We start from the raw sequence: 24653 nt of genomic DNA on the forward strand, positions 1-24653 counted from the left end.
TGGCCTCATAGTCTACAGAGTACATCCATCCTTTTCCTTACTGAGGACCTACACAGACAGTGAGAGCATGAAGGTGACAAATTCCACCTTACTTTTAGACATCAGTGAAAGGCCTTATGAGACTGTGTAAGGAGAGGAGAACAAAAATTCTTGTATTCATTGAGCAAATCAAGAACTTGTTTTTGAAATCTTCCAAGTCCAGGAGAAACAGAAAAAAAAAAGAATAACATTTTATTATTTCCTTGAATGCTATAGGTTTATGGTAATTATTTACTGTATAGGCAAGGGTTGCTTTTTTTAGCCAGATAGAAGGACCTTAAGATACACTTTTATATTTCCCTTTGAGAAAATGGTAGGAGCTCATTAATATTAATGTACCCTTTGGTTTTCTTATTTTAGTTTTCTTGTGGCTTCTAGGACTATGTTAGGTACATTGTAGTCCATATAACATTGCTGAATTTAAGTACATTTAAAAGAGTGACTTTCTTCTTTTTTTTGGTCAGTATTTTACAAATGGCCATTCCAATCAAAATTCATGAAGTTGGATCCCTTTCTGGAGCTGAAATTTGACTCTATAACCTTGTGACTTGTTGACAACCCTCTTGCCAGGGCAGACAGGAATGAGAGTCCCTTTCTAGGTACTCAGAAACTTTAGAAATGGATGTTTTTGAATGTAGCAGGCATTTCAGTTTTTTTCTAGGGTATTTGTGCTTTACCTGGCATTGGCTCAGCTGGAGCCTCAGGAATAGACTGACTCCTCTAATTCTAACACAAGTTGAGCATACTAAAGGATTTGCTGATGCTCCTTGTGAGGCATGCAATAGTGTTTTAATCTGGAGATCACAGCCAGCTTCCAATAAAAAGGATCATGTTCTGTTTACCTAAATTCCCTCAGTAGTTTCCTTTAGATGCAGCATTTCTCACTCCCTACTTCAAAATGCCTGAAAATCCTTGGGGGCCTTCCAATTCAGCCATGTCTGCATTTCAAATGAGTTACTGCCTTCCTAAGGGCACGCACAACTACTCTAAGGCTGTGAGTCCAGAGAAAAATGGGTAACATAATTAATTCCATACAGACACTGACGTACTGTGTACAAGGGAAGTGAGGGGGATCTTACAGAGATTAATAAAACATAGCCCTCACCTTTGAGGCGCATATAGTTAACCAGATGGTGTAAGGCAGGAACACTCAACAAATACCACAAAACAGAACAGATTATAAGTGCTTAAAGAGTAATATTATTGCTTTTCTCTTTTAGAGGAGAGAGTTGACATCTGGTAGAAGACTTTACTGAGGAGGTGACATTTGAGAGAACAGGAGGAAAGTCCAGGAAAATAAAACAGTGGTAGTAAGTCATCTAGATTGGATGCTGGAATACGTAGGGGGCACTTGTAGATGCAATGAGTCAATTGAGTTAGTGACTCAATGAGTGAAGCAAGTCATATAAGGAAGTGAAGTGGGCCAGAGTAAGGCAATAGAGAGTGGTGGGGGTTTTGGTAGAGCAGAAAGCACATGCCAACATGAAGGGAAGAGTCATTTAGTAAATATTGGCAGATAATTCGCATTTTTGTAAAAACACTGTATTTGCCAAACAAAATACTTATGAATACTGGATATGACTTACAGACTGCTGGTTTGTGAGCTCTGCTGTGGGGGAAACATGAGGAAATACAATTGGAAAGTCAGATAAAGGTCTTCCATAAAATGCCTTGCTGTCAAATTGGGGAGCTTGGATTCAATTTATTTAGTCATGGATGGTCACTAGAAGTTGTTTAGAAAAGGAATAAAGTGATTAGAACTGTGTTTGAGAAAGATTAATCTCATGGGTGGGATGGCTGGTGTCAAGCAGGATTGGACACAGAGCAATCATTGAGGAAGCTGTTGCAATAGTTCTGGTGAGTGATGAGGAGGACCTGAAGAGTGAATGATGGGACTGGAGGAGGGACACATGTGTAATCGTCCAGTGAATTGGTAACAGCTGTTCTGGATCTTGGTGCAAAACAAACTACAATGCTACAGCTTGCTTTGTCTAAAGAGTTGGGTCTGATGGTCTGCACTGTCCTAAACACTCTGGGTGATTGCGCAAACCATCCATTGCATTGGCTGGAACCTGGCCTTCCCTGCTTTGTAAGGTCACTGGCCAAAAACTCCACTTGCTCTTGAAGAAATATCCTTTGATGATCTCTAAATTATTGAACGTTTCGTTTTTCAGATCTGGGTTCTTCCGTCACTGGAAGGACTTGATTATCTTTTAAGTTCTAGTTGAACTGAACCCTTGGTGTGTTTGAAGAGGGCTATGGAGTTCAGTAAAGACAAGGTTTGTACATTATTCCTATGATCCAGCAGTGATTAGCCTAGTGCATAAGTGACAGTGCAAAGGTAATGAATGCATGTTGAATTAAATAAAAAAGAAAGGTGCAGAGTTAATATTCAAAGAAGTCAAGCATATTTAGAGCAGATGTGACATGGGTCAATGTATGCTAAAGCTAGATGTGTATATAAATGAATAAATAGAGTCTGCAAGGACACTGTCACTAATGGGCTTGGGTGGGGACTTGTCATGTTCTAGCACCAGCCTTGCAAAGGCTGGAAGTTAGCTATATCTCTTCGAAAATCAGTTTTAAAGTGTTTCTTTCACCTCCTTATAGGTGATAGAAAAACTCTTTTCTTATTTTAAATCATTTCTCTTAAATCTCAATTAGAAACCTAATGGAGTTAATCCACTCAGACTCATAAGCAACAGTATTAGAAACTGGCTGATCATGACAAAGGAAGCAATATAAGTGAAAACATTTGTCCACTCAATGCAATTATGAATATTCATAATATCTATCTCTCTATATATTTATATATAATTTTTGAAGCCCTCTTTCTTGGCAATTGAAAAGATGTATTGAAAAAGCCACTGGCAAAACCTTAAGGACTGGAGCTCAGTTCCTGGCCCCAGTGATGCATTTGGAAACTGTAGCCAAAATAATTAGGAGTTTCAATTTCAAGTGCACAGAAAGTCAGGCCATGGGGTTATCCTTGGAGCAGTAACACATTTCCTCTGAGGAAAGGATTCACTTACTAACTTGAAGGAATGGGGACTCAATACAGAGAACCACTCTATATATTGATAATGACCACATGCAGATTTGGCTCCAGTGCCATTCTCTAAATATTCAGTGAAAGTTGAGCTCGATTAGTTTCTATTTTTCTCTTTTCTGAAATAAGTGCCACCAATTATTTTCTAGACTAAGTTTCCTTAGACCCTAATGTGCATACAAATTCCCTGGGTATCTGATTTAAATGCAGGTTAGGTTTGTTTTGGGTGTCTTGAGAGCCCCTAACTATGCATTTCCAATAAGCTCTCAGGTTGTCTTGCTCTTGATCTGTCTTCACACACTAAGCAAGATTGATGTTCACCCCTTAAAATATTTGCTAATCAAACCAAATTTGTTCATTATAAATAAGAAATTGTTACTTGACACAGAACACTATCTGTAGCCATAAATCAAATTTGGTTTCTTCTAAGGGATAGACTTCTCTGATTTTTAGTAGCAATACAGCAATGTTGCTTTTTTATGTGGTGGTCATCAAAGTCATTTACATTGAAGCCAATCAGCCACTTAGTGACTTTAAGTGGCCCATAACCAGTTAGAAATAAAACTTTCTCGGTCTTTAGCTTATACATGATGGTGCTTTTGTATAGTTACTGAATTATGGTTTTTCTGGTCAGGAAGATTTCCATAATTGCATGCAGAGCAGTAGTGTAAATAGTCTACATAAGTGCCAGTCAAACTTGGGGCACTAATACCTTTCACAAATCTTATAATCCATGTTACTTAGGGCCCATAGACTGTTGATCTTAAGGGAAACCAACTGTATGACTGTGCCATTGATCTTCCCAGAATTATCCGCAAATATCTGTTCCATACTGGGAGGCAAGAATCAGCAGAAAAGAACCTTTGGAGAGCCAGAAACATCTCTACACCAAAATTGAGAGTGGAAATATAAGGTGAATACAATTAACTGGTGGTTGCATCTATGCAGAAAGCATAGTCATTCCTTTAATAAGGAACATTTGCTGTGCTTGACAAAGTCACAGTGAAATGGTTGGATCCATAGGAAGGAACATACTGAAAATGGGTTTCAATTTGATCCTGTGTTTTTGCTCAATAACCATTGATTGAGGATGTCCAGCCAAAAATAATGAGACAATGAGCCAACAATAGTCTTACCCTTTGACCATATTAGATAGAATTGCAGCTGAAATTTGTTACGTGTTTCAGGAATAACAAAACAACCATATGGAACAAATATCTGGCAGTGTAGCATCTGATGAAACCAGAAAAAATTAGACAAATTATCAATTTCTCGCTCCCAAATTACCCTAAAAAGAAATTAGATCCATTTTCAGTAGCTTTTCCTTCAAATTTCTTCATTCCATGAGTCACCACTACCTTCTGCCAAACTAAATATGTCTATGAAACGACTGGAAACTTTAATGGAAAGAAACATAAAACTCAAAATACGTAGGAAAATTTAAGCTTCTTCATGGAAGACCTTCATGCAAGACTAGCAAGTAAGGAATGTGTGGAGACACAGAAAATGCATCGACAATACCTTTTGTTCTGGGTAGCTTCTGAGTTAGAAAGTAATTCGAAATGCACTACCAACCAGTTGACATGACTTCAAATTAAAATTAACTCAAAAGGAATTCACTCTTAACTCTTTTTCTTCCTTTTTAAAGCATCCAATCTATCAAACTACTAGGGTTTATGAGAATGCATGATCCCATAGTTAGGTTGATCAGATTTGGGATAATGAGGCTTAATGATGTTATTCAATGGGAGGTAGAAATTGGAAAAACATTTTTATGAATGGCTAAGGGCCTGAATTTTCAAAGACATCTGGTGTATTACACCAGCAGAATGTGATATAGTGTTCACTCTGTTTGGATTGTAGTTACCAGAACTACCTTTACATGAATTTATGAAGGCTTGGTGTACTATGCCTAGTTGTGCAAAGAGTTACAGACTGAGTGAGTGGTTGATTGACTTGTAGCCCAGGAGTTCTGTACCAGTGTGCTTTCTAATCTCATGAACGTCATACTTTTTCTGGGCTTTCGTTCACTGGATCAGATTGCTCTTGAGGGTTCTTTCTAGCTCTCCAGTTCTTCAATTCTGCTTTGGCAAATAGAAAGTATTTGTGATGTCCTCTGTGGACTGGTACTCCATCCATATCTACCCCTTTGCCTGGGATGTGGCGTTTGTTGCATGGCTTCTCTTATCTACTACTGCTCCTTTTAAATAACTCAGATGGAGCAAGAGAGCAATTGAATGAGGTTCTCTTTAAAATAGACAGACTCTGTTAGTGAGGGTCTGGTGGACTTTGAAAATTCCCTGCTAGTAGAATAAGCTTATTCTTGACCGAGGAGTTTTCAAGGGGATGGCAGTGCAGGATCCCAAGAGGAAATATCTCAAGTATACTTGTGGACTTTTTCCTTTATACACAATAATGATAAACAATAAACGTGGTAGCAAGTGAATGTCATGGGGCTTGTTCTGGAAACTGAAAGAAGGAAATAGACTTTGAATGACTTTTTCAGTATAAGATCTTGGAATTTTATTAAGTGCCCCACACTGGCTATGGTGAAGGACAGAAAAAAAACCTTAAAATTTAGCTCCTGGCTTTCCTAAAGAACTCAAAATAAAATAAAATGAAAATTCACAGTAGCACCAACCACTGTTTGTGTGGTTCAAAAGTAATTTTTTTTTGGCAGTACAGGGGTTTGAACTCAGGACTTTGTGCTTACTTTGCAGGCTTACTATGCTCTATCCCTAGACCTTTTTTGCATTACCTATTTTTCAGCTAGGGTTTAGTATTTTTGGCCCAGAGCTGATCTTGGGCCATGATCCCTCATCTATGCATCCCTTATAGCTAGGATTACAGGTGTGTGCCATTATGTCTGATTTATTTGTTGAGATGGAATCTCGCCAGAGTTAGCCTCAAACCACAATACTCTCCATCTTGACCTCCTGAGTAATTGAGCATGTGCCATAAAAAAGTATTTTACTATGTCAAATCTTGTATCTCTAGGCATATTGGATGCGAGGCTCCTGAGGGAGAGGAAGAACTTGCTCTTGGTGTCCATATGGTGATAAAACTCACAAATTTGATTTTATTGACAGCATGCTCAGAGAAAAAATTTAATTCTTCCAAGTCAGAGTGTGTGCTAAGGAAGCAGTTTAGATGGGCAATTGAGAGTGTAAATATACTTTTCTGATTAGGAATACATTCCCTCTGCAGAACACTGTGTTTTGAGGCTAAGCAGAAATCACCAATAGCTGAATCAAGAGAATGAAATCTTTTGCCTACACGTGATACCTCAGTGACTACCTAACCACCTCATAAAGGACAAACTCTCTAAGCAAGCTCAGTGTGATAACGTCATAATCTCCATCTCTTTTCTGTTTCTTCCAATGGGACAAAATAGGATATTACTGAGTGAGCTTTTGAAAGGCCATAGATTAATTCTTGGGAAGTCTAAATGCAAAAGTGGTAAGTGACTAAGTAATACCAAAAAGCTTTTCTTTTTAATTAAGAAGTTTGAGAAAATATACTGCCAAATTAACTTTTTTAGATGATTATTATTTAATAGTTTGTAGAAATTGAACCACTGAATTAATTTGCAGGCCATGAGTAAGGACGCAAGGCAAAGTATCCAATTCAATCCATAAATAGTGACATATTTGGATAGCCTTTTCATTTTCCAAAGCCTTCTGTACTTGAGTCTCTGAACAATTCTAAGGTAAAATATGTTTAATTCCCATTTCATGCTGAGGAATGAGAGACCCAAGGATGTTCAGTGATTTCTCCAAGATCACAGAGCTATGCAGTAGAGGAACTGGGTCAGGTTCAGACATGGAACTGCTGACTGTTTCTGGGCAATAAAATGAGTGTGATGATATTCAGACATGAAGGCACAAAAAAGGAGGAGAAAAAATGTAGCTATTACCTTTGAACTAGGCATTTTAACTGGTGAGGAATTGAGAGTTTATTTATTATGTGACTAACAAGGGTGCAGCCCCAAATATTGAGGTCAAAGATAACCAGCTTTTTTTTCATTTGCTTCAGATACTCACAATCAAATTGCCACGCACACAGTTTTGCCCTGGACCATTTCTGTCTGTCATTACCTCTTTTATTAAAACAAATGAATTCTATAGCTATATGGAAAAAAGGAAAGCCTACAAATATCTTTTAAATAGACTATGGAAAAAGCTTTGTATTTTCAGAGAAAAAATATTGAAAACCCCAATGACTCCTCTCATGGCTTTCTCCAGGTAATGGGTCATAGATTCGTGATTAATCAGTGACCAAAGACTGAGTCTACGAGTATCCCATTTAGGAAGCCTTCAATTAATTTCACACATGTTTGTTTTTTTTTTTCCCCCACCTCTGTGGTTGCTTCTCTTTCAGAGACTTGTCTAGTCCAGTAGTTCTCAGCTGGGGGTCGTTTCCCCCACCCCCAACACCAGGAGACATTAGGCAATCTCTGGAGACATTTTTGGTCATCACAACTAGGAGGAAGATACTACTGGCATTGGGTAGAGACCAAGTGTATTGGTAAACATTCTATAATGGCCAGGACATCCCCCCTCCTTCAAAAAAAAATTATATGGCCCCAAGTATCAGTAGTATATGGTTGAAAATCCTGTTGCTAATGGCCTTGCTAGGAAAGGTGAACAGGCAGCATAAGAATGAAGTAGGATTTAAAAATATGTTACTTGGTCTGATAAAAGGGTTGGGGGTAGGGGCAAAGAGGAGAGAGGAGAGTCTTCAATCAGTTTATTCTAGAATTCTAATGCTGTGCTCCTTTCCCCAGTTTCATGGACAATCAGGAGTTGGCTGCATGTGCATTGGCTCAGTGCAGTCTTTCTAAATCACTTGCTTCTGATGAAAGACCCATTTCATCAGGGTAAGTGGCACAGAGGTAGTGCCATCTTCCCAGAAATACCCACAGAATTGCTTGACAATTCTGTCATAGACTGATAGATTTTTAAAGTTTAAAATAGAGCCTCTAATATCTTTACTAGTGCCTCACAGAGGCTGCAAATGAAAGAAGAAAATCAGGAGTGATTCATAGAGTATTTGCTTGGGAGTCTGCAAAAAAATCAGGTGTAAATTTCTTTTGGCTTGAGACCGACAGAGAAATCTCCAGAAGAAAGGTTGATCCAACAACTCGTCAGACTGTTTCAGATTTTCCAGGAACACGGCTTTGCTAAGTCATTCCAAAGTAGCTTTACCAAAGTTGACATTGGAGAGAGTGACCAGAAAGTCAGAATAACACAAAATACAATAAGAGTCTTAATTGTGACCTTAACTGGACTTGAAATGTCTAAAGCACATCTGAATGTTTTTTTCTACCATATAAAGAGAGGCAGGGAATCACTTTAATTTGGTCCCCTTAAGCAAGTGACCAAAAATGTTAGGTCTCAGGTGAGCTTATGTGATCGAGAAATCCATTGAGATCTAATTGAACTTGATTGAAGGCCTCTCCTGGTCATTTTAATTTACCAGGTAACTTTGACATAGGCCTAGTTAACTGCTGCTACTGGAAGAATACTGAATTGGGATCAGAAAACAGAATCAACAGCTCATCACTTCTCTCTGGGTTTTCGTCTTAGTGTTTGACAAGATAATTTTTCAAGGGTCTCCAAGATTCTAGCAATCTTCAATTTTATTTCCTTTGAGAAATCAGGGAGCTAGAGGGATGTAAATTTAATCAATAACCAGATTTTTGAATGTCTTCTCAGGGGTTCAGAATGACCTTTTTTGGGGAATGGAAACCCTTATCCCTGCAGTACTGCTGAACATTTAAAGCAAAAGGTTTTAATTTAAAAGATTGTGTGGTCTCTGCTGGTTGCACAATTTCTCTATGTGTCTGTGCTTCAGCTGATCAAATATTGCAAAGCCATTAATTACCTTAGGACAAATGCAGAAGGCCATGTGCAAAGGTTCTGGTGAATTACATAAAGCAATATGCCAGATATAAAGTAAGTAGAGGGTTTTTCTTGGTATTTAAGGTTCAGTGAAAAACTGAGAGGGGCAGTTATGCCAAGAATGAAAACCTAGAGCTTGCCAAGAGCTTCTTTAAGTGGCTTTAGCCAATGTGAGACTAAACAACGCATTAAATAGGCGTACAACTTACTGAAGTTAGGGAATTGCATGTCAAATAACAGCTCTTTGCTATGTTTTAAACATGATCTCACATATAGATAAAGACAAACAAAATGCTGTGTTGTCATCTCTTTAGGCTAACAGCTAATAAGGGGGTTGAACTTTCCAAGCAACCAAAAGTAATTCTTTGGGATGTAAGAGCTTGTTGATGTTTCATGTAGGGTTGGAGGATAGAATTTGGCCACGGTAGCAGCTCAATACAAAGATGATCTTTTTTTTTTTTTTGTTTTTGCCACCATGGTTGTCAAAGAAGTCTGGCTACATAAAAAAGTAAAGAGGCTGTTATGGAGAACAATGAGGAACCTCATTGGAAGAGATTTTGTGCCTGTTTTTAGTGTGTCTGATTCTTTGGTGTGTGCTATGACGTCAGAAGAAAGGCTGCTGGAGAGATGAAGTCAGCTCCAGTGGAGCTCCTGAGGAATGCTGGCATGGCACATGATGTCTGGACAAGGTACTTGGAATTCCAAATACTTTAGAAGCTCTGGAATGTCAAAATGCTCTCTTGAATCCAAGATGTCTACCCTATAAGCCACAGAAGATATAAGGCATTCCAATACCCATGGTTTTCAAACAAGTAGTTGAGAGATAATGCACAGGTGGAAATCTTGGATCCAAAACCCCTAGCTGTTCCCACATCTCCTTTCATGGATAGTGGGAAAGACTCTTCCTCGCTAGCTCACTGTCTGCATCATAGTACCTCATAGTCACTCCCCCTTTACCACCACTTTCATTATATCCAAAGAGAGGTGTTCCCACTAGACAGCAGTTCTTCAGTAGATCTTTGAGAAAAACCAATAAAAATAAAAGATGCAAGAAATAAAACATTTGAGGTTTGATAGCAGAGGATAAAGGAAAGATGAAGTTGGCCAGAGGAAAGTTTCCCAGATATCCAGATAGCAGATCATAGTGCATACCCTGCTGCTCACAGGTGAACTGTTGTGTTCTGTCTGAGGTCCTGTGAAGACTCTTGTACAACTGCAGCCTCTAATCAAAAAGGTTTTTTTTTTGCACCCTGAGGAAGGACTATTAGTATTTTTCAATTTTCCCAGAAAGCAAAATGTAGGGCCACTACAAGGGTATTCAAAATGTAGGGCCACTACAAGGCCTCATTTCAAGGAAATGTTCAAAACACCTGAGTCACCCCAGATTTCCTGCTCCTTATCTCTCAGAAGAGGACTGGGGTTTTGAGAATATTTCCCTATGCTACAAGATTTTGGGCTTCTAAACAATGCAAATGACCAAACGAACACAATTTCTTGGAGACAAGAAAATCTTGGCTATCGTTCTGGATTCATCTAGTGAGGTAAGTCACAAAATCTGTCTCACATTTATTTGCCCAATGTAGCAATCATCTTTGCCCATAAACACTTGGGTAGAGACAAAGTGAGAGAGCCAATATAACTGGATTTTGAAAAAGTAAGTGTAATAGACAAACATAAGACATTCTTTTTTTGGCAGCATTGGGGTTTGAACTCAGGCTTCCCCTTTACTAGGCAGGAGCTTTACCACTTGAGCTACTCTGCCAGCCCCCAAGACTTTCTTCTTGTTCCTGGTGCTGATACTACCTAAATAATTGTTGATATTGGTAATAGATTTTTGTTAGCTGCCCCCAGGAAAGAAAATGAGTGTGTAATTAACTGGGTTCTTTAGATATCTCACCCTTTGCAGTGGACTCTGCAACTGATCCTAGAAGAGAATAAGTAAGTGTAATAGCTAACACGTGTGTGGTGCTTCGTACATGTCATGCAGTATACTAAGTTAATTTATTCCAATCAATTAACTCATTTAATCCTATTATGAACACTCTGAGGCAGATCCATTTTACAGATGAGGACACTGAAGAACAATGAGGTTACGTAGCTTGCTCAAGGTCTCCCACCTAGTATTTTGCAGGGCTGGGGTTCAAACTCTAGATGCTTAGCAGTAGAGATCACATCTTGGTTATGAACTCCTCACTGTCCTGTTATAATTCTTCCTCAGGAGAGGATGGCCTTAAAGAGCATTAACATGTCACAAAAATCCTAATTATTTTCTAATTTTGCACAGAAACCATCATTTTCTTACTGACACAGACAGGATATATTTAAAGAATAGAAGAAAATATTTGGGGTCAAGATAAAAATCAGGGCTTTGCTTTAACAATATCTGTGGCCTATTAGCTTTGTGGTAGTAATGAGGCCAGGGTCATGAGGGCAAACTCCACATGTACCAATTAGCTTCGAAGCGAATAGCTTTCCCACAGCTAGTGACCATATTCATCCCTAACTTTGACCAGCAGTCACAGAAATGCATGTCTGGCAATCTAAGGGTGCCAAGCAAAGGAATGCAAATGGCACAGCTCAAATCCAACTTGGTTCAAGACAGTGCTAATGAATTAAAACCACACTAAGATTCCACCTCACCCCTGTTAGAATAGCCATCATTAGCAACACCACTAACAACAGGTGTTGGCGAGGATGCGGGAAAAAGGAACCCTTTCACACTGCTAGTGGGAATGCAAACTAGTACAACCACTCTGGAAAAAAAATTTGGAGGCTTCTTAAAAATCTAAACATAGATCTACCATATGATCCAGCAATACCACTCTTGGGGATATACCCAAAAGAATGTGACACAGGTTACTCCAGAGGCACCTGCATACCCATGTTTATTGCAGCAGTATTCACAATAGCCAAGATATGAAAACAGCCAAGAGGCCTCACTATTGACGAATGGATTAAGAAAATGTGGTATTTATACACAATGGAATTTTATGCAGTCATGAAGAAGAATGAAATCTTATCATTCGCAAGTAAATGGATGGAACTGGAGAACATCATTCTGAGAGAGGTTAGCCTGGCTTAAAAGACCAAAAATCGTACGTTCTCCCTCATATGCGGACATTAGATCAAGGGTAAACACAACAAGGGGATTGGACTTTGATCACATGATAAAGCAAGAGCACACAAGGAAGGTATGAGGATAGGGAAGACACCCAAAAAACTAGATAGCATTTGTTGCCCTCAATGCAGAGAAACTAATGCATATACTTTAAAGCGACAGAGGCCAATAGAAGAAGGGGATCAGGAACTAGAAAAAAGGTTAGTTCGAGAATTAATTTAGAAGGTAACACACATGTACAGGAAAGCAATGCAAGTTAACTCCCTGCATAGCTATCCTTATCTCAACTAGCAAAAACCCTTGGTCCTTCCTATTATTGCTGATACTATCTCTTCAACAAAATTAGAGATAAGGGCAAAATAGTTTCTGCTGGGTAGCGAGGGGTAAGGGGGAGGGGTAAGGGAGAGGCAGGGGGAAGGAGGGAGAAATGACCCAATCACTGTATGCACATATGAATAAAATAAGAATTAAAAAAAAAGAATCTGCCTCCTCTTTGTTTAAGTGGGTGAATCTCCTATCTTTGGGATCCCAAAGAAATAATATACAAAAGATAAAAGAGGCTAAGTGTTCTTTGGTCACTACTTAGATCCATGGCTCTCTTTTCTTGAGTAGCATCAAATCCTTGTTAATCACAGCCTAGACTATAAGTCTGTTAAAGTTAGAAGAGATCACTTACTTTAACAAAATCTCCTTGTTTTATAGACAAGGACATTTCAGCACAGGAAGTTTAAATGCCTGCCAAAGTCATACAACTAATGAATGACAGGTCTGGGAACAGTTTTCTGAGCACTATATATCAGGAAAGAAGCTTGAATTAATAATAATAACCTAAATCTAGGAAGGTTTATGCAATCAATAAAAATGAAAGTTAATTGCAAAGTTTCACTTAAACTCTTTAAAAACAGTATGTTTTAACACATAAAGAATGTCATTCGTTTATTCAGACCTGTTCTTAATAACTACACATTGGAAGTATGTTTTACCAAAGCCATAAATCTGGAATAGCTGAAAGGGTATCCAACTTTCTTTTCTAATTGATTTACTTCTCCTTTTTCCCAGACCGCCTGAGGTAAAGCATATATAGTTTATTTAAGGGACTGTTTATAGACTCTTAAAACTAAAAAGGACCCTAGGAACTCTCTTTCTTTTGGTTGTTCTTAATTGAAACCATCCAAGATGGTTGGTTGTCTGTCAATTTTAAAATATCTCCAAGGAGGAAAATTCCACAAGCTCCAAACAACATGTTAAAATGGTTAATCACCATGGCTGTCAAAAATTATACCCATGGCAAACTTAACTTCTCCTATTTCATTTTACCTATTGCTGTGTTTCATGCAAAACGAGGCTATAATGAGACACCCTCTACAAGTGCTTCATCAGTCTGGCCAGATATAGCTAGCTCTCTCCCAATGTGCTTCACCTCTATTATGTCACTGTTTTCCTCACAGGACTATGAAAGTACAAGGCTGGTTGATAAGCTCTCTTACTATGATGTACAGGGAAGAATCAGTAATTAGCTCCTCACTGGATCTTTCATTTCATAAAATGTCTGGGGAAGATGCAGTAATTATAGAGGAACTGTTCCACTTATACCAGGAAGATGCTCACAAAACATGATCTAGAAGGTTGCTTTTGCTATGCTCCAGTGGAACTTGGGCTTGGAGGGGACTATGAGCTCATGCAAAGATTGGGTCACCCTATACAAAATAAGAACTATAAAATGTTTTTATTCAGAACAGTTCTAATAGGATTAAAAACTCTACTTGCTAAATAGTCTGTATTGACCAAAAAAACAGAGATGAAGACGAATTTCTTTTAGGTGCTTAAATTTCATACTAAGTTTGGAAATTGCCTTCCTCCATTAAAAAAAATCCATACTTCCAAAATAGAGTTGAAGCAGCTTAAAATATAAGGCATAGCCACAATAAAACCTTGAAAATAGGGATAAGAATCAGTAATAAGTGTCAACTGATGGGGACAGAAGTGGGGAAGAATGCTTCCTTCAAAAAGTAGAAGACTGAAGACTGTAAACACTTAGAGCTGACTTCTCCACACACAGTAAATCTCAGGGGATGAAAAGGAAACTCAATAAAATTTGTTGACAACAGTTAATTTCTGTACGAATAATTGGCTTAGACACAAAACAGACCATCAGTGTAGCTTGGGGATGAGCAAAATATAACCTCTTAGTTGTTGTGAGTATACAAATGTTATATTCAGTTAAAAAAAGGAAAACCAATTCTATCAAATAACTGGGTCAGCAGGAGGTATAAGTATGGTCCAAAGTATTTGCCTACTCTAATTCTTGGTAGTTCCTAAGACTAAAATCCCATATAAGCAGTTCCATTAGATTTGATTGGATGCAATATGGTTATTTCAATAATTAAATAGAAGCAACTACTATATCAGCCAAACATTGAACTTGACATGTGGATTCAAGGATAATCAGACATGGTCTTTGGCATCAAGTAGTCCCAGAGTATTGTTTGTGGGAGAGGAGAGCCTGGTAAGTTTATGGCAAAAATGATACAAAATATTCAGGAAAATCATCAGGACATAATCTCCTCTTCCAAGGTTATTTTTGTCGTATGACAATTGATAGTGCTTATGGGTACTTTTTTAAAACTCCCAACTAGATTGTGAGTCCCTTAAAGGCAAGGTCAATCTTAGTCATTTCAAGACATCTTATTCATGCTCAGGAAACTGTCTTACACACATAAAATGCTCTATCAATGTTTTGAAGTAAATTAAAAGCAATTCATGATGGCTAACTTCTCTTAGGCATTAACAGCATTCTCCACTTGACCAGAAAGCTAGCAAGAGGAACTATGTCAGGGAGGGGATTAACTTGAGTTACAGAATTCAGTAAGCAAACATATGAAACATATATTCTCAATGACAATATTGAGAACAACATATGACTTACAGAGGTGCTTTCTATCCAAAGTCATACTCAAAATTTTGTTTCTATATGTAACTTTCTCATTTTAGGTTATTAAAATACAATTTAAAAACATTTGCTAAACTTTGATCACTATCATAAAAGAACCCTTTTGTGCCTTGAAATTGGTTTCCCTCATAATTGTCTAATACTTGTATGTGTATGTATGTATATATATATATATGTGTATATATATATATATATATATATATAGAGAGAGAGAGAGAGAGAGAGAGAGAGAGAGAGAGCATACATTAACTTAGGACTTTCCATTCTCATTTTTTTTAATCTAAGGCAAACATCACAAGCACAGAAGGGTCCAGTTTCCATATAGCATGCATGAAAATCCTGGAGCATGTCGTAAAGTGCACACAATTCAACCTGGTACATAACAGAGGGCACTTGGAAATTATCTAGTGAACTGGATGAAAGGGAATTACACAAATGGATTACCAAGGCAGAAGAAAATCCTCTTGGGCATAATAAATGAGAATCACTTATTCATACTTTTTTTTTAAACAAAATGTGGATCAGTAGCCCGAATTATAAAATTATTACAACCTACTTTTGGGCCATGTTGATGTTCCACATCTACCTTCCATATAAAGGTAAAGCAAGTTTGCTACTGGAAAAGCACCCACCCAATGTACTCATTCATCTGCACTGCAACAGAGAACTGGATGGAAGTGTTCTATTGACAGAAAAACAATTGAATTCACTCAGTTAAAGCACTGGCTGGAATCATAGAGTGGATTTTGCCCATTGGAAAAAAGCACTTCTGAATCTCTGTAACTTGTCTTTTTTTTTTTTTTCAAATCCATGGTAATTATAGATCACCAGTCTCTCTACCAGCCTCCTCCTTCCTCTCTCCCCTCCCCATCTCCAACTAGTCTTTCTCTCTCTCTTCCCCCATGCTCTCTCTCTCTCTCTCTCTCTCTCTCTCTCTCTCTCTCTCTCTGCCTCTCTCTCACATATACATACACCCACCCCACCTACCTAGAGTAGCTGACATTTAGGAAGAAGATGAGAGACTTCAAGTGTGTGAACCATACAGGAGCTATTTGAAGCTTAGTGGCTTATTGAGGTAAGCTGTCTACACTTGAGTGATAAGAACCTTTAAAAATGATTCATGCTCAATTTTCTGGAACTCTCTAAAATCCCAAAGAATTACACAGAGTGAGCATCTGGTTTTAAAATTTTCACTGTTTTGTAATATATAGTGAGATGGATGCATGTGAGGTAGATTCTTTAAGTGACTAGCTCTCTCAGGTACCATTGATTTTTGTTTGTGTTTATTGTTTTCAGGCATTCACTCTGCTGTCTACTTTTTATTAACAGTTGACTTTTTAATTGCATGAGACCTACTTATGAGATAAGTGACTCTGCATTTGTCAAAGACCTTTTCCCCTATAACATATCACTGGAGAGTTCCAGAGAAGAGCTATGCCAAATGAGAATAATGACAAAAAAAATCAGGGTCACCTTGCATAGAGGACACATTGGTATGATGCTCCAGGTGGCATTGGCAACCTGGACATTTGCAATCCTGTACATTTGCAAACATGTCTTTGAGCAAAGTTCACTTTGTATCTGTTCATGGTGACTTCATATTGCATGGAAATATCTCAAACAGGCCCCTCAATTCTGTCCCCAAGTCCACATGAGTGGAAAGTCCTTACTACTTTACTCCTTTCATTGAAAGGAATAGAAGAAAGAGAGTAGACCATAATAGCTGAAGGAAGGCTCAACAGGAAGGCTGAAGACAAACTGTTGAGGAAGAAAATTCCACCATACACCTCCAAAATCTGCCAAAGCCCCATTGAAACAATAAGCTTACTTCAAGGTGAGGGATCTTAATCTGAGAATGACTGCCAGTCACAGTAATTGCTCAGCTATTCACACCCTCCCCACAGTTGCAGAGCCAGATACTCAGCAGCACAGGGAGAAGGGAGGCTACTTACTGAAATAAAAGCCCCTGTCTCCACACACGAACTGAAGAGCATCTACCAGCTCAGCCCCGCAGAGTGTCTCTGGTCCAGCTGTGGCAGAGCTGGTAAAGGTGAGCAAGCAGAGGGCCAGGTAGAAGAGATGTGAAGAGGACATGATGTGTATCTTCACCTGCCAAAAACAGAAAGAGGGTTAGGTTTCCTCCTTGGCCCTTGCAAGGGGAGTGAGGTCAGATGAGTGTGCATTGACGCTCAGCATCCTCTTGTTATTATTAATCAGAGTTACCTGGCCCAGAGGTCCAACAAAACACTTGAGGACCTACTGTGAGTCCTGGACTGAGCAGGTCTTGGCATCAAACAACCTGTGCTTAATCTGCTTGCTGCTAGATCCTTGGAAAAGTTCTCCTGAACCTCTTCTTTATGGGTTCCCATTACAATTAAATGGGATCAGAGATCTGCAAACAATCACTGTGTAAGTGGAAGATGCTATTTTGGTAGTGAGATCTCACATTACTCTGAGATTCTGGTAAAACTTTTCGGTCATCAAAGGTTAAGTAGTATCCAGTGTAGACTTGTGGCCACATGTGCTTTGCTAATTTAACTTCTCTAAAAATTGGCCATCCATAGATTGCATATGCATTCATTATTGACCAGAATATTAACCTAACCAGAATAGCACTCCTAGGCTGCTGGTTAAGAAGAATTTATTGTGGTTAAAAAAAAAACAAAACAACCAAACAACGAAAAAACAAAAAACTTGTGAAAATACTCCAGAGAAGAGAGAGAGAATGAATGAGATTTCTTCGCTGGCAATATCAGCTGTTAACACAACCACAAGTGGAAAGAAACAACAAACCAGAAACATGAAAAATATGAAAATGTAGGAATGAAAGTGATTTATGCTAAAGTGCTAAAGCAGGGCCAAAAAGGTGTGAAACATTTCCTCACCCATCATAAGGGTCATGGCCTATAATAAAAGACAGATTAACAAGAAGTATAAGTACATTGGTTTAATTAAAGTTTCATATGACATGAGATCTTTCAGAATGAAGAATCAAATACCCAGGGAAAACTGCTTTTTTATGCTTTAGTTCAGTGAAGCATGGACAGCCAGGTGGGAATGTCATCGGCCAAAAAAAGATATGATTTAATGCTAGTTGACGGAGGTGGAGAAAGCCAGCAAGGCTTATCTGTTCTGATTCTTCTTTGCCCTGCTGTGTACTGGACCCGTCTAGAACAAGAATTGTATGACCTACTATCAGACAAGGTAGGCCAAGCATTTCTTTATGGCCAGATGCTCTACAAACAGTCAGGGGAAGGTTAGAGTCAGATCCCTAGGTTTTAAAGATCTTCCTTTGGGAAAGAAAGTTTTTAGTTCCTATGGCCTGTCTTCCTTTTACCTAAAAGGAAGGCGAGAGAAGGTCAGAGACAGACTTCCAATTCCTTGTAGTTCAAAGTACTCAGCATGCCAAAGAGCCACACTTCGAGGTGTTGTTGTCTGAGCACCAACACTAAGTAAATGCTACTTCTGGATGCTAAGCTCTTCTCTTCAAGACCACTGTGTTTAAAACCCTTCTTTTTTGAGTCACAGGAATTCTGACTTCATCTCTTGGAGGGAATTATGTGTCACTGTATCCATTTTTTAAAACAAAATCCACCAAGGGACCCCTGGTTGGCACGAATTAGACAATGATTGGAGCCAAATGGCAATCCTTGCCAGAGGCAGAATTCCTGCCACTCAAGTCCCTGCCCTCACTCTATGAAGCAGAAAAGGTGACCATTGAATTTTTCCATATTGCTACTTGTGGCACCAAAATGTGGTTTCTTCCAGGGGTGTTTCCAAGGTGAATAGCTTTGCCTCTCACACAGGCATGCTTCCAGAGGCACTGGAAAGAGCCTCAGACAGGTCCTTAGGTGAGGCATCCTATTAAAAGGGTCATGGAGTTATGCTGGAAGTTATAATTTTAAAAAGAGGCTTTTTTGAACTTCACAGCAGGGGCAGGTCCTTTAACCCCATCACTGTTGGAGAAACAGATTCAGTCATTCACTTTCTGACACCCCTACCCTATCCTAAATGAACTCTCAACTTAATGGTTATGCCTCACTGGCAAAGTGTGTTCTATCATTTTAAACAAGATTTCAAATTTTATAGCCAGACCTTCAGCTCAGAAATTGGGGGGAAAAAATCTAACCTTTTGACTCTTGTTAACACAAGTAAATATTTAGTTAATGCTTGTGAGGCGGCTGAAGATGAAAAGTAACCTCTATTTGCAAATAATTATACATAGTGGCCATAAAATAGAGGGGGAGGAAAAAGCTCCATTGAACATGTGTGCCATTTTCTCAATAGAACCTTAGGATGAAAGCCCTCCACCTCCTACATGGCCAAAACCAAGGGGACTACATGGGACAAATTATTATCTAGCCCTCATTTTTCTTCCTTATACAAGAAGTACTAGTGAGTTTCACTTTCAATATCTTCAGTGAGAATTGAAGCGAATCCAAACCAACTAGACTTCATAGTCTTTACAAAGGACAAAGCCATATTTGATCTTACAGTTCAAATCTAGTTGACTCTAGTTCTAGAATGCATGCCACTGTACCAAACCTATTTCTCCATCCCTTCCTTCTTTTTTGAGTTTCTGATAATGCAGAAGGCCCAGCACCTGTGATGCTAGGTGCCTCCAAGTTCTTCAGTTTCTCTAAAATCCATGGGAAATATTACTCAAACTTATAGCCTTAGTGAATTTAGATGTCAAAACTATCATTTTAAATAGTTATTTCTGGTATAACACATTTACTTTCAGCAATGCACAAAAGTCTCTAGTATTTAAAAGGTTAAGATTGTCCTAATGGATTTTTCTTTTTCTTCTTTTTCCCACCACTGAATTCTGTTCTAGGACAAGATAGAACCTCTGGTGCATTTTCCTTTAGCTCAGAGAACAGTCCAGCACACCCACAGAGAATAAGAGAATTTATCACATTATGTTCCCAAAACAGAAAACAATAATGAAGTTGGTTTGGAGTTGAAGTTTAAAACAAGTGGCCCCATATGTTCAGCATTTCCTCGGGCTTCTATCTCGCCAGCCACAAAAGAAATGGAGAAGGGGAGGGGAAAATAGCATAGAGGGAAAGCAAGAAAGAACCTGCAGGAGAAGAGAAAAAAGAAAAAAAATCCAAAACCTCAAAACACACTTCCTAAAAATTCATTCACAAATTCACATTTCCAAAAACCATTCTTTTTACCTTAAATAAACAGAATATCAAGTGATTCCAGATGTCTGGGTCACAATGAAAATGCTCAGTAAAATGCAAGGGCAAAAGTCATAGGAAAATACTCACTGTAGGTGTCATCATTTTTGTTTGTTCCAGGTCTTTTACAGCAGGTCAGGGTGGGTACTATGAGGATGATGTGAATAGAAAACTGAAGACTTAAAAACATGTGCTGCTTTGTGGGTGGGGTTTGTGAGAGCATCTAGTTACATCTGGTCACCCAGGCAGGCAGGTATGCTCTGAGCCTTGGTAAACTGCCTTTTGTCCATTCAAACAATGAGCAAATTGCAGAGCTGGGAGTGGAGTCAATCTTTTCCCCTCAATCAACCCACCAATTTCCATTATGTGCCCATTGTAGCTGCTCCAATAGGGATCCTAGTCCTAGACTGCTCAATGACTCCCTCCTTCTCCTGGCTCAAGCATAGGAAATACCTTGAGACTCAGGGTGCAATCAGCCTGTCCTGCCTCTAGGCAGGACACCTTCACTCATGGAATCACTTTGGGAAGACCACACAGCAACCTCCAACCACTGCCTGTTGCAAGGACAGGAAAAGGTTAACGACGCATTACTAACTCCACTTCTGAACAGTTCAGCAGACGCAGCATGAAAAGTTCATTTGGAGACAATTTTCCAAACTTGTAATGAATGCTTAGATAACATTCCACAGCCTCTGATGATCCTGGAAGTAGGGAGGGGAGAAGCCAGCTGCTGGACCACGCAGTTCATGTGAGCACTGATTTCATTTCTATTAAAGCAAGGTGGCCGGCCGGTGTGTGCTGGTAGCAGAAGGACAGCAGTCAGGTGGCTGACCAGCTTATAACCTAAACTCCCCAGCCACTTACTTGACTAAGAAAAGTCTTAGCAGTGAAGCATTTGAAAAGCAGCAAGTGAACGCTGCATTCAGCCACTGGAATATTTTATGAATCGAGAAGCCAGTGACAGCGGCTTAAAAGTGCTTGCAAATTGAAAAGACACAAGTCTTGGAAGGATATAATTTTGCTGAGAACGGAAACTTGAACTTGAGCCAGTAATTAGAAAGGAGAAGTCGGTGCATTGACCACAGCAGCCAAGTTTACCTAAAGAGACTTTACAGCACTGAGTATAAAATCAAAGGTTCCCAGCACGAAACTCCAAATCCAAACTTCACCCAGGAAAGTCCTTTTCAAATGAGAAAAGTTGGATAAGCAGCTGCTGGGAAGTTTCAGTTTCCCATGTACAGTATGCATTTATTTAAATTATACAAATATGCAAAGGCAGCATTAGTTGTCAAATTCATTTTCTGAAGAGCAAATTAAACTTCACTCTAACTTTGACTCTCCGGGAATAAGTGCAGAGTTCCGGGTCCTTAGTTCCAAAACACAGATTTAAAAACTTTCCTGTCATTTAAAATGTAACACTTCCTTTGTGGCATGCCTCCTAAATAAAGCCTTGACAAATTACACACATGCATACACACACACATGCACACATATGACTGAACATGGTCTTTAAAAGACAACATCTGCACCTGCAAAAGAAAAAAAAAAATCCCAAAGCTCCTGCCCATGTTCTATAGCCCCTAGCCACAGACGGGATTTAAAGGACTCTTCTGTGACACCACCGGGAGCCCTGCAGAAGCGGAGGATTTAGCATAAGTACCTTGCAACAGTTTCTACTCATACAGATATCTGTGCAAAAACGTCTGTCTCCTGAAGCAGCTATTTCTCAGATCCCACAGAATTGCATATTCAGCAATTTATAAATAACTCCCAGTTCCGAAACAATGAAAAGTCTAACGTGAATAACAATCCTAGGCAGACGAAAAGAGTGAACAATTTCAATAAAATTCCCCAAAATGACTTCAAAAGAATAAGAAATATTTACCTTCAAGAAATCACAAAAGCAGCACTTAAATAATTGAGTTGGAAGACTGCTGATTTTTCCCATGGCTTCTGAAGTACAAACTCTGAAAATGAATTTGCTTAGCAGGAATAATGAGGCAAAAAGAAATCCAGAGAGATGAGAGATGTTGAGAGCAATGTCACATTTCAATTTTGAGGACTTTATTCCCTTGCGCAGGCTCTATCTGCTCTGAATTTAGCAGTGACAGTGAGATTTAGCAAACAGAAGAGGGATTTAGAGAAAATCCTCACATTTATCTACAAAACACAGACACTGTAGACAGGAAACAGCTGGGGGAACATTTGCCTTCTCTCTCTCTCCCTCTTCTGGCAAAGTTATCGACTAAGGACTTTTTTGGGCATGGTGACAAATAACATCATACCTTTGCATTTTAAAACTAGAGCACAGAAGCATTTTTTTCCCTTAAAAGAATGTGTGTTAGTGACAGGGGGAGCAGACATTAAAAGACTTATGCTGCCATAGAAAATAAGGGTCTGTTCTCTGATTAACTTTCTGCCAGGCGTGAAGACACACGTCTGCTAACACACCTCCCCAGAATTAAAGGACTACAAATAGGACAAGGAGGGCAATCTTGTATTTTAGAGCAAATGCAAAATTAACAAAAAGAAAAGAAGAAAAGACTGTCTCTAGCAAACGCTACAATATTAACCCTGAAATGCGGGGGTAGGGGGTGGGGGGGACTAGGTTGGAAGCCAGTGCTCGGGTGACCCCTTGTCCTAGTTGCCAAGTGAGGGGAATGATCTAATTTCCTAAAACCTACAGAAGGGCAGACAGCACTGGATTGGCTCTCTTTCCGATACTGTCTCGGGTTTTTTTTTTTTTTTTTTTTGCCAGCAACAAGGCAAAGACTATGCTGAGCTGTAAAACTAACTGAAAATAAAATCTTTTTCTTCATTCTTCTACTAGGCAAACTGCTGACAGTCACCTCTCCGTCCCCAAGGAAAGAGTATCTGAGGGGCAGTATATTTACCCATTATTCACATTTTTCTCCATAACTTGAACCTGTGTGTGTGTGTGTGTGTGTGCGTGTGCACGGTTGTGTTTTCTTTCTCTAGTTTTTGTGTATTCTAAATAACACCAGCTGTCTAGTAATACCCTCTCCAGGGTTATGATGTCGTTCAAATCCCTCAACTGGGTGAGTGGCCGGCAATATGGTCCAAGCCAGCTGTTTAGCTATTTGTAATATATACTTGCCTTTGCCATAGAGAATCAAGTTCTGATCTTTTGTCGATGTGGTTTGTACCTATTTCTCTTTGGTTTTGTGAGGCAGTAGATAAGAAAGTGGATTAAGAAATAAGGTTGCAAAAGCCCAGATCAGGCACAGCACTTTCCCTGGATGTCTCTCTAGGAGTGGTTTCCCAGGGGTGGTGGAAATAAACTGGACTTTGCCTCTGTCTTTCTCAGGATTATCAGAGGACGCAATGATACTGACGCATCGGCTAAACAGACGTCTGCTGGAAAGCCCAGTCTGCCTCTTTATATTGTCCTGTGGCCAAAAATATGTTGTAGAGGTGGATGCCCTTAAAGGAAAACCTGGTTGATTTTGCAAGGGGGCTGGGTTTGGCAAAACCTTCTAGGTAGATAATATGTCATAGCAATGTTTATCTTGCAGAAATGAAAGTTTAGAGATCTGGAGTTATGCTGTTTCAAGGATGCATAAGACTCAGCCTTATTTTGTGAGCACCTACTCTGTGCTCAACCACAGCAAGAAGAACAGAAAGAGAGAAAAACTTGGCTGTCATGTGCTGGGTTTAGAGCTCTTTAAAAAAATAAAAAAGAACAGTGTGCAGTGGGAGGGAACAATCGAATCTCTGGGAAGACAAGGAAGTGAAACCTTTTTGAAAATCTAGAATGGGGGAGGAGGGTCTTTGTTGTGAGAGACTTTGGGGTCCAAGATTGGGAAGTTTCATTAGATTGGATTTGACCCCAAGAATACACAAAGCTGCATCCCCAAGAATACACAGACATGTGCAACTGGGCAAGAAACACCCCCCTACTCCTGCACTTAAAGGCTTCCTTTCACAAGCTCTCCTGGTGCACTTGATTTATAACTTAATTTACCAAAGTCTTTCCCTTTTTTGTGGCTCGTAAAAAGCAACAAAACAAAATCCACCCTTCTGTTTTTGACTTTGGTGATACAGATTGTATGGAACCAAAGATCTGATCTCATCCTCTCCTAGGTAAGAAAGAACCTTCATTCCAAGTGTAAAGAGTCAGGCACTGGCTGCAATCTGAGTGCTGGGTCCCTTGCTCCACCATTGGGCACCTTCACAGGTGAGCCAGCACTTTGTCCTACACCCTCCCCTGCCATTGCAGCTTACTTTGATTATTCCAAAATGTTCTAGAATCCTACTACATTTTTCCAAGTTTGTGACCCCATCTGATTTGCTTTCTTGGCACGTGCTGTGTAGAGATTACCTTATCCTCGACCATGTCATCTGAAAGCTACACTGGGGACAGAACACATACCATTCCATCAGA

At 39.2% G+C, this 24653-nt stretch overlaps 1 protein-coding gene across 2 annotated transcripts in view; it reads right to left on the minus strand.

The window, feature by feature from the left end:
- The window catches only part of Igf1 (insulin like growth factor 1), a 74118-nt gene extending 51623 nt beyond the window's left edge, over positions 1-22495 (minus strand). Inside the window, exons 1-2 of one of the 2 annotated variants that reach the window (XM_074084252.1) lie at positions 22134-22495; positions 17012-17168 (exon numbers count right to left, since the gene is read on the minus strand). In XM_074084252.1, the coding sequence (XP_073940353.1) occupies positions 17012-17168; positions 22134-22196 (220 nt within the window). In that variant the 5' untranslated portion in view covers positions 22197-22495. Of the gene's footprint in view, positions 1-17011; positions 17169-20338; positions 22085-22133 lie in introns of those variants that run through there. The other variant, XM_074084253.1, reaches the window with a different exon arrangement.
- Positions 22496-24653: the final 2158 nt, after the last annotated feature.

The sequence above is a fragment of the Castor canadensis genome, chromosome 8 (genome assembly GCF_047511655.1).
Source record: "Castor canadensis chromosome 8, mCasCan1.hap1v2, whole genome shotgun sequence".
Taxonomy (NCBI): domain Eukaryota; kingdom Metazoa; phylum Chordata; class Mammalia; order Rodentia; family Castoridae; genus Castor; species Castor canadensis.